The 10,721-nt window shown below is 41.9% G+C and overlaps 1 protein-coding gene across 5 annotated transcripts in view; it reads left to right on the forward strand.

The window, feature by feature from the left end:
- The first annotated feature begins 6,032 nt into the window (after positions 1-6,032).
- Positions 6,033-10,721, forward strand: part of LOC102213353 (transcription factor COE1-like) — an 86,028-nt gene continuing 81,339 nt past the window's right edge. For all 5 annotated transcript variants that reach the window (XM_005727853.2, XM_005727855.2, XM_005727856.2 and 2 more), the window contains exons 1-4: positions 6,033-6,807; positions 7,616-7,772; positions 8,483-8,546; positions 9,731-9,786. In XM_005727853.2, coding sequence (XP_005727910.1) covers positions 6,680-6,807; positions 7,616-7,772; positions 8,483-8,546; positions 9,731-9,786 — 405 coding nt within the window. In that variant the 5' untranslated portion in view covers positions 6,033-6,679. The remainder of the gene's footprint in view (positions 6,808-7,615; positions 7,773-8,482; positions 8,547-9,730; positions 9,787-10,721) is intronic.

The raw sequence follows: 10,721 nt of genomic DNA on the forward strand, positions 1-10,721 counted from the left end.
ATAATAACTAGTTACCGTGCTCGTTACCACAATAATAACGTAGTTACTGTAACACGTTACTTAATAACGCGTTAGTCCCAACACTGCATATAAGCTACTTTTTTCTATTGCTCAAAACTTGTCTGAACACAGACTGCACTTGTTGGTCCACTGTGATGTATGTGGCTGAAGAAAACATACTGCTGTTATTTTTAGCTTGTACAGTCCCGATCAGAAGTTTAAGACCACTTGAAAAATGGCAAAAAAAATCATATTTTGCATGTTTGGGTCTTAACAAGGTTCCAAGTAGAGCTTCAACATGCAACAAGAAGAAATGGGAACATTTTTTGATCATGCAATTTATTGAAAACAACACTTGAACTGAAACAGGCTGTTTTACAGCTGATCCTGTCCCCCCCCCCCCCCTCACCAAACAGAAATCACAGTTCCAAACATGAGCTCAGTAACCTTACCTCCTCACCTCCACCTTTATTGTTAATCACTTCAAAAATTAGTTGCCGTGTGCTTGATGCAACCATTTCCACGAGGTGAGTGGGAACATTTCTCCAAGTGATGAACACCGCTGCATGAAGGGAATCTACTGTCTGGAACTGTTGTCCATTTTTGTAAACGTCCTCAAAGGTTCTCAATTGGATTTGGATCAGGGGAACATGTACGAAGTTCCAAAAGAGTGATGTTATCCTCCTGGAAGAAGTCCCTTGTGTACCGTAGCATTGTCCTGTTGAAAAACCCAGTCGTTACCACACAGACAAGGGACCTCAGTCATGAGGGATGCTCTCTGCAACATCTGGACACAGCCAGCAGCCGTTTGACGCCCCTGCACCTCTTGAAGCTCCGTTGTTCCACTAAAGGGAAACGCACCCCAGACCATTATGGTGCCCCCACCACTGTGGCGTGTAGAAATTTTTTTTGGGTCTACCACTTCAACCCTCAGGATCATTTAAGAAATGACTGTCATACTGCATCCCATCTCAGCAGCGATGGCGTTCTGTGAGAGACCCTGCTTATGCAGTTCAACAACCCAACCATGTTCAAAAAGGTTTTTTTTGCCTTTGCCATCAGAACATCATGACAGTGTGACCATGTGACAGAAAATGACAATGAATCTACATTTTTGCACAGATTTGGCCTTTAAAAGCATGTGTTCCTAAACTTTTAATCAGCTGTAAAACATCCTGTTTCAGTTTAAGCGTTGTTTTCAATAAATTGCATGCTCAAAAAATGTTTTGTCTCACTCTCATTTCTTCTTGTTGCATGTTGAAGCTCTACTTGGAAACTTGTTAAGAACCAACCATAGAAATATGATTTTCTTCTTATTATTTTTTTTGCCATTTTTCAAGTGGTCTTAAACTTTTGATCAGGACTGTATTTAACAATCCATTAGTTTCTTCTGAAAAAATTAAGAATCCTTTATGTCCTCAAACACATTAGATCCAAAACTTGTTCTAGTTCCTACAACACCATCAGAGACTTGAAAGCCCTCTACTGTCAAGTCTGGTTAAAAAGAAACTTTGTCAACCACTGCAAGTATCAAGTGTTTTAAATTTGATTTGACTGTTTATTATGTACATTTTTGTTGTTGGTTGTATTAAGTTTAATATTAATTATGTTAGTGCCTTTTTAGTCATTAATTTGATTATTTAATATAAACTGTTTAATCATTGTTTCTATTGGTTTTTATTAATGTTTCTAGCAAATTATAACTGAATGTAATTTTTTTTGCCAATCGGCCACATTATGTTTATTACCTCATTTGGTGGCCTCACAGGGGCACCACAGGGGACTGTCCTCTCCCCCTTCCTCTTCACCCTCTACACCACAGATGTCAGCCACTGCACAGAGACCTGCCATCTTCAGAAGTTTTCTGATGACTCTGCGGTGGTTGGATGCATCAACAGGGATGATGAGACGGAGTACCGGGCTGTGGTCGACTCCTTTGTCACGTGGTGTGAGCAGAATCATCTGCAGCTCAACGTGGCAAAGACCAAGGAACTGATCGTGGACTTCAGGAAGACCAGGAAACACTTGACCCCTGTTTCAATCCAGGGGGTCAGTGTTGACATTGTGGAGGACTATAAATACCTTGGAGTACACATTGACAATAAACTGGACTGGGCTAAAAACACCACAGCACTTTACAGGAAGGGCCAGAGTCGTCTCTATTTTTTGAGGCGACTGAGGTCCTTCAACATATGCCGGAAAATGCTGAGGATTTTCTATGAGTCTGTTGTGGCCAGTGCGATCCTCTATGCTGTTGCATGCTGGGGGAGCAGGCTGAGGGTCGCAGATGCCAACAGACTCAATAAACTAATCCGTAAGGCCAGCAATGTTGTGGGGATGGAGCTGGACTCCCTCAAGGTGGTGTCGGAGAGGCGGATGCTGTCCAAGATAAAGACAATGTTGGATAACACCCCCCACCCACTCCATGACATGCTGGTCAGTCACAGGAGCACGTTCAGTGAGAGACTGAGATTACCGAAAAGCACCACTGAACGACACAGGAAGTCTTTCCTGCCTGTGGCCATCTCCCTGTACAACGCATCCACTTAACACACTGTTTGCTGCTACAACTACACGTTTCTTTTTCAGCTATTTATTTATGAGTGACTTATGTATGTATGTATGTATATATATGTGTATATTGTACTATTCTTAGTTAGTGTATTGTCTGTCTTGTCTTAATGTTGGTTTATAATGGAGCACTGTAACAAAAAATAATTTCCCCCAGGGATCAATAAAGTATTCTGATTCTGATTCTGATTTGTAGGACCTTAATTTTTTTCGGGGACATTCTGGCTACAACAGTTATTGTATGTAAATATGAACTTTTAAATAACAAAATGTATTGTATTATACAGCTCTTCTGTACTTTTTCAATAGGAGACTGTAATCAAGCTTATTAAAAGTGTATATTGACAACAGATTTACATCATATTACTTTTTTATTTCAATGTAATTGTTGTACAAAAAACAACAGTTCACTGTGAATTTTACATTTATCAACAAAGTATACCATTATGTATTCTGCACTATATTTTCCACAGTAACATTCAGGTAAACAACGGCTGCCAGTAATTTACTGTAATATTGAACTTTTTAATATTTATTTTATACAGTTTCACTGTATTTAACAATGTAAGACTGTAATCAGGTTAATTGAGTGTATGTTGTTTTTACATGAATTACCCATAAAGAATTTTATAATTTATTTTTAAATTCATAGTTATTTACTGTAAAAAAAAAAAAAAAAAATCTTTACTGTGAAATTCAAGGTTACCAGAATAGTATACCGTTTCGTGTTCTACATTTACAATTGATTTTTCAGGTTGAAATTCTGGCAACCACATCTGCCAGTAATTTACCATAAAGTCTACATTTTTTTTACAGTGTTATTACAACCAAGTAATGCAGAAGAGCATCTCTGAACAAACCACACATCAAACCTTGAAGCAGAAGACCACACTGGGTGCCACTGCTGTCAGCTAAGACCTGGAAACTGAGGCTACAATTCACACACGGTCACCAAATTCTTACTCAAAATTACTCCTTCATGTTCAAGAATCATTTTACCCATCAGCCACGAAAGCCTGGAAAGGTATGGTCAGGGGACACCCAAGTTTATGACTGCGATAACACAAGAAGGAAGTCACCTAGGATTTTCACATTTGTACCACACGTGCATCTAGGAGGCTGAGGGCTGACAAAGGCGGCTGCCGGGATGTTGTTTTGAGCGTATATGAGAGGCGGCATAAAGCCTGAACACGTCACCAATCTGTCGCAAGACAGGTGTACCTAATAAAATGGCTGGTGAGTGTATGTAAAGCAGTTTTGTACTTTTGTGAAGGCAGGGTCATTCTTGCTAGTAAAATAATGTTAACATTTAATTGTACTTTGTGCATTAGCGTTCTTACACAGGACACTGAGTATTTCTACTTTAACAGACTAAATAGAGTAAAAAGACTGTTAAAGTGAAAACAAGCTGACGGCTCAAAGAATTTAGTGATTGTGATGTCGGCTTAAGGAGATGTTGCACCATAATCACAGGTTGCACTACATCCGTTTAATTTTGACGTTACAACTTTTGGGTTATTTCTGCAATTGCACGATGTGAACACATGATGGCGCAGTTGTGTTAGTTTTTAGATTAGCTGGGCTCTAATCCAAGGCCACAGCGCTGCTGGACGCACACTCACACACACTCACACATTCCTTGGACTACTTGTGTCCCCGCACTGTTGGGAATCACTGCGCGCACTAAGTTAGTACCGGTGTTTTATCTGAGCGTTTTTCTTTAATCTGACATCTCCCGCAGTGCTCATGAACATTCCTGCATTAACTCAAAAATGTCTATTTCTGAATGCGTTTTATTAAACACCGAATTTTGCCTCAGAAATCTTAAATACTTTAACACTTGTGTATTAAAAGCCCCACCTGTGATGCCCAATTACACCTCCGTGGCCTTTTGATACCGTATTTCCTTTATAGTCCCTCGAGAGCAAATATACCAAACCTGACTTTAATGACCTGAAATTTAAAGAGTCTTTTTTAAAAATCGATATTTCTTCCTGAAACCTCACCAATCATATCTGATATTTTGAAAATTGAAAAAGTGACTAACCAACACTGTTTGATTACATTCACAAGCATTTATTTCCTCCACAGTTTAGCTGTGGGCCTACATGAGCTGACACGCGGTGATAAATATGTTCGTTATTATTTTTGGATCATCTGTTCCTGTTACACGTGTTTGATTTCTTCCCGATCGATCCAAACACCTCTCACACCTCTCAATTTTTGATTCATTCCATTATATTATTATTATTTTCTCCTCAGCTATGAAATTCTTTATATCCCACACGGGTTCATCCGCCACCGTCTCCTTCTTCCTCTATAAGCAAGAAAACTGAAGCATAAAAGACTCTTATTCTCCATAATCAAGGTCAAGAACGTTTTTCAATAACCTTTGGGAATAAAAGCCTGGAACGGCGCCAGTGCGCCCTGCCAGTCATTTTCACAGCCAGCCGAACACCGCTAAAGTTGTTGACCTTTTGCACCTAAACAGATCAATACGCCGCAGTTTATTGTATTAAAAAAACAGTCCACCGAATTATCTATTAATATTTGTATTTAGTTTAAATCCCCCCTCGGCGGCGTGATAAATTGTTTCAAATAACAGATGGTGCTAAAGGGAGAAACAAAGCGGGGAAATCTGGTAGCAATTATCCTCAATTATGTTCATTGTTATTTTGAGCTAATTATTGTTATTGTCACTTTTGTTTGTGTGTCTTGCGGCGCTAGGCTGCAATAAGCAGGCCCGAGGAAGACAATGGGGGGAACAGGGATATGTTGTGACGAGGAAATGTGGCTTTTATAATTGAGCCTAACCAGCTGGTGTAAATAAAACTTTGATCTAAATGTAGAGGCTGCGGGTCTGCCTCGAGAAATAGACTAATAGGATGTGGACTCGGGACTATGGTCGAACATACCTTATTTTTCTTCTTCTTTTCTTCGTGGGGGTGTGGGGTCGCTACATTATTTAATTACTATGATTTTAAACAAAAACTAAATCTGCGACTAAGGTTTGAGTCATGGAGACAGAAAGATTAAAATCGTGTTTTGGGGCGTTTGTTCTGTTCTTGGATAGACTAGAACGAAACTGCCCACGCTGGTTAAATGTCTGAGATTGCCCTGTGATGTCCACTCTGCTGAAGTGCCGTTGCCCCCCCCCCCCCCCTCCTTTTTCAGCTCCTCTATCTGAACTTTCAGCACGGATTCACGCAGGACTTCATCTCCACATTTACAGAAAACCTTCTAAACGTTTATTAGAAATCCTCCCCTCAAAAAACGAGGAGAAAGCGGACCGGAGGAGGACAGCGGGAGAAGGAGTTCCGTGGCCGCTGCACGCGGGGCAGACCTAACTCCTCTCTATTCTTTGTTTGGGGGCGTCTCCTCGCTTCTCTTCCCGTGCTGTCCCCTCCCCTCATTCCCTTTCCATCCCAGCTCTCTCTCTCTCTCTCCCCCCGGGGCGGGAGAAGCCGTGTTTGGTTCAGAGAGGGTCCTTTGGGAAGAGTCACAAAGCGGTTTCCTCTGAGAGAGAGGGAGAGCGAGAGAGAGAGAGAGCGGAGTAGCGAGAGCTCGGGAGTCTTCCGCGGGAAGCAGCGCAGCTCTGGACATCACCGACGCCAGCGCGTCCCGGACCACTGAGCTGAGGCAGAGACGAGAGCGAGAGCAAAAAAAAGAGGAAGAAAGAAGTGTCAGAAAATGATGACATCTGATCCGGGTACTAGCTGATCTCTCTGTTTTTTTCTCTGTGACAGCCCAAAGCGGTGGGTTTCCACGCGCACCAGGAGTGACTTTTTCCACCCTACACACATATTTTACGCACAGGGCGTGCGATTTTTAACCCTTTTTTTTTAAGTGCTTGGATGTTCTGGATTTTATGACTTATTATGATTCGCCTACCGTTTTAGCACCAACTCCCTCCTCAGGACAAGAGAAAGTGGAATAAAGGGTGCACGCTGGATTGAGGTCTTTCTAAGCGCACGCAGCACCAGCAGCAAGAGTGCGTCTCAAGGTTCCTCCGCTCGAGTCACTGAAAGGGATCCGCCAGAGAACAAGTGCAAAGCCGGGAGGAGAGAGGCAAACGGAGGGACTTGCATCGAGCTCAGGAGGTTTGTTAATGTTTGGAATCCAGGAGAGCATCCAGAGAAGCGGCAGCAGCCTGAAAGAGGAGCCGCTGGGAGGAATGAACGTCCGGAGCTGGATGCAGGGGGGCGGCGTGCTGGACGCCAACACGGCCGCCCAAAGGTGAGCTGTGCCTAAGTGAGGAGCACTTCCACCATCACTCATTTACCGAAAGATGGAATCAGCCTGCGTGTTCTCCTCCAGGATACTGCAGCTGTACAAGAATTGAGACTTTGGGAATGGAAGTGCAGCAGTCCGAAAAAAAATCTGTCCATTCAACTGCTGATAAAATCATCTGTAGAATTAATAATCTCATTCAGAACAATTCTACCACACAAGCTGTCATTAACTAAACAGTTGTAAGCAGCATGTGCTTGGTCTAGAGATTATTTTTTCCGCATATGTTTCAGATGCGATTTATTAAGGATTAAAACAAAGAACAAATACATAAATGCAGTCCTGTGCTAGAGAAAAATAAATCCTATACTTCCCCCCATTTTCAAACTTACTCGTTGTTTTATTAGAAGGGAATAAAATTCTCCAACTGAACCACAGCCAGTCACAGTAAACGTGGATATATCACGATCTCCCCTTTACGCGAACAGCAAGTTTGTGCTTCAAGTTGGTTTACAGATTCAGGAGATAATTAAATAAAACAGGCAGCTTTCATAATCACAATCTTTAAAATAAGAGGAAAATCTGCCAAAAAAAAGAGAGCACAAGCTGGATTTTACTTTCAGTGCTTGTAGGCCCTTTAGGTTTGTTTTTATTATTTGTTTTTATTTATTTATTTTAGGTTAACTTTACATAATTATTATTATTTAATTTGCTTTCCTTCTTATATTAATTTTGAATTTTTCTAATTTTTGCAACATAAAAACTTTACATCCTCTGACTGCTTCTAACACCCCCTCCGTCTGTGTGTCTGCAGTGGAGTGGGTCTGGCTCGGGCTCACTTTGAGAAGCAGCCGCCCTCCAACCTGCGGAAGTCCAACTTCTTCCACTTCGTCCTGGCTCTGTACGACCGGCAGGGCCAGCCGGTGGAGATCGAGAGGACGAGCTTCGTGGACTTCATCGAAAAAGAGAAGGTCGGTTCAGAAATACACGTTGGTCTTAAGAGTTTTTAGATGAAGGAAGATTACTGAGATTTTGTGAAGGCCTCGAATATTAAATTTGGTTTCTGACATTATTGAATGAATTTTTAACGTCCCATTTTAATGAACTACCTGTCCTTTAATTGTTTGTATTATTATTCTTATTATTTATATTATTATTATTATTAAAAACTAAAAATACAATATTATAAGCATTATACATTTACTGTAAGGCACAAACCTCCTTAAACCCTCGTGTGTATTTGATAAATTAAAAAAAAATGCCTTTTGGAGTTTAAATTGTTTTAATTTACAGCTCCATTCAACCCAACCACTTGTTCTATATAAACAACGGCGCTGCAGCCCGGGCTTCTCATCAATTATGACTTGGCTTAAATTAGATGAAATGTATCGGGAGAATTCCGTGTTGGATTTATTGGCCCTCCGAACACAACTAGTAATTACGCAGGAATTAAAAATCCACAATAACACCACGATTACACACGGAGAAATTACAGGGCTGCACTCCTCTGAGCATAAATCAGCTTTTATTTAATGCAAGACCGCTGTAAAGAATTCATTAAGTTGGATGTATGCTTCACTAGCCTACATGTGAAAACAGGAAAAAATGTATTTCTTGCTATTTTTTTAAATGGTGTTAAATTTTCCATAAACAGCTGTGTGTTTGTTGTGTGTGTGTCAAGGAGACCAGCGGAGAGAAGACCAATAACGGGATTCATTACAGGCTACAGCTTCTTTACAGTAATGGTGAGCAGACTGGCACACTCACACACACACACTCACATATATATATATGCATGCATAGTTAGAGTCAGCTTTGCCAGATCAGCTTCATGTCTTATTTTATCAGACACTTAATGATATTCACAGAGGCAGCAGCTGATTCTTGAGGGGGGGGGGGGGGGGGGGGGGGTCCTGTCCTCAAAGTAGTAAAAAAAAAAATGTTGCAATGGGTTATCAAGGCTTCCAGAATTTATGTCAACGAAATTGCAGGGCAGAGATTCACGATTGTGTAACGTGACCGACTTCTATTAGTCAAATTTCAAGGCAGCTGTTACAGGATGTGACCCAGCTTTGTGGCTTCATTGCTGTCACTGTCCCTAAATTAGTTTGTCCAGTTTTATGTGCTCTTTATTTTTCTTTTGCTTTTTCTTTTTTAAATAATTTTTTGACAGTGTGAGCTGCACTCTAACCCAAGCAGGGACATCACAGCACCAGCCTCCTGTGTAATAAACAATAGCTACAATTCGTGTCTCGCATGTGTTGATATTTGGGAGTCAGAATAGGCACAAGCAATTTATCAGATAAGTCAACAAACAAGGTGTTTGAATCTATTTACCACCTTAACACGGGGCTGAACGCCCAAGGTCTCGTGTTGTGTAAACTATGCCGAGTTAAACGTGTGATTTTCGTGTGATTTGGGAGCTATATGGATACAGCCGGCTTGGCGTAAGGCTTGCATCGCAGCAGAGAGAAATGCAGAAGCTGAACAACATTTATTTTCACACTGAACTGATGAGCAGCTGCTGGCTGATCTTTAATAAGCCTCTCACCTTCTTCACAACCCCTTTCTGCCTCGTTAAAAAGGAGCCACTGTGTGTCAAGTCGCAAGTGTGAGCGTTTAAACCAAAGAATGACTGTCTGCTCTCAGACTGTTCTCCACTGACTCATATTTCAGGCCTAAATAGGAAACATTAATAAAAGCTTTAAGAAGAAAGAATTTGCGAGTCAGAATTACGTTTGCCCCGCTCCTTTGTTTATTTATTGCGAGCTTATTGCTGTAAATGACGTTAATCTCGTTTCCTTGTTCCCGCTGCTGCCACTTTGCTAACCTAATTCCACGTATTTTAAATGCCCTGCAACGTGCTGCACTGTGTGTTAAAATATGTGTAAAGTTTACAATATTTCTCCCTTCCTCTGGATCCCAACAGGCATCAGAACAGAGCAGGACTTTTATGTTCGACTCATAGACTCCATGACTAAACAGGTAAACACACACCCTAACACACTCGCAGAGCGGTCTGTCACCTCTCCTGTTACCTCTCTGACAAAGAGCTGCTCCACTGATCCTCTTGTTCTCCGCCGCCCTCCTCTATTTCACACAGAAATGAATGTTTATGCGTGTATGATTCAGTGGGTGGGTGTTTCCACAGTGTATGTGGGTGGGGGCACACACACACACACACACACACATACACACATACGGCATGGCTCCAGGCGTTTTTGCCTGTGCTCCTCTCGCTGTGATTAGAGTGAGGAGGCAGCGAGCGGGTGTTGAGGAACAGGAGCGTAATTCTGCTGCTCGCAGTAGGAAGTGGAAAGATATAAGGGCACCTCTGGGATTTGGTCTGCTGCGTATCAAGCATTCCGATCAGATCCAATTTTTCTGGTAATGCTCTTGTTTTTGTTTATGTGTACATTTATAAGAGGGAGAGCGAGAGAGAGGGAGGGAGGGAGACAGAGAGAGGAGCAGGTAGAGTTTGAGGAGAGAGGCGGGAAGACAGGGATGCGTTTTCAGTTTGTGCGCTCCTGGTCCCGCAGGTAAAGTCAGGATGAAAACTGATTGTTTTTGTTCATGAAGAAAGTGCGAGTGAGAGTTATCTGCCTGATGGAATTCAAAATGTGTGTGTGTGTGTTGTGAAAGCCAAGGTATGAGGAGCCAAGAAGCCCACCATGCACTGAATACTTACTAATGTGACTCCAGGCTCTGACAGTCTCACATTACTGCTGCCACGTTGCACCACATACTGTGTGTTTGTGTGTGCGTGTGTGTGTGTGCACGCTGGCAGGCCTAAGAGACCACACTGTTTCCTAATAACACTCTCTAGGTTCGGCTTGGTGGGGTGACAACCAGCTACACACACACACACACACACACACACACACACACACACACACACACACACACACACACACACACAC

This window comes from Pundamilia nyererei, unplaced genomic scaffold (assembly GCF_000239375.1).
Source record: "Pundamilia nyererei isolate P.nyererei 1_Seehausen unplaced genomic scaffold, PunNye1.0 scaffold00026, whole genome shotgun sequence".
Lineage (NCBI taxonomy): Eukaryota > Metazoa > Chordata > Actinopteri > Cichliformes > Cichlidae > Pundamilia > Pundamilia nyererei.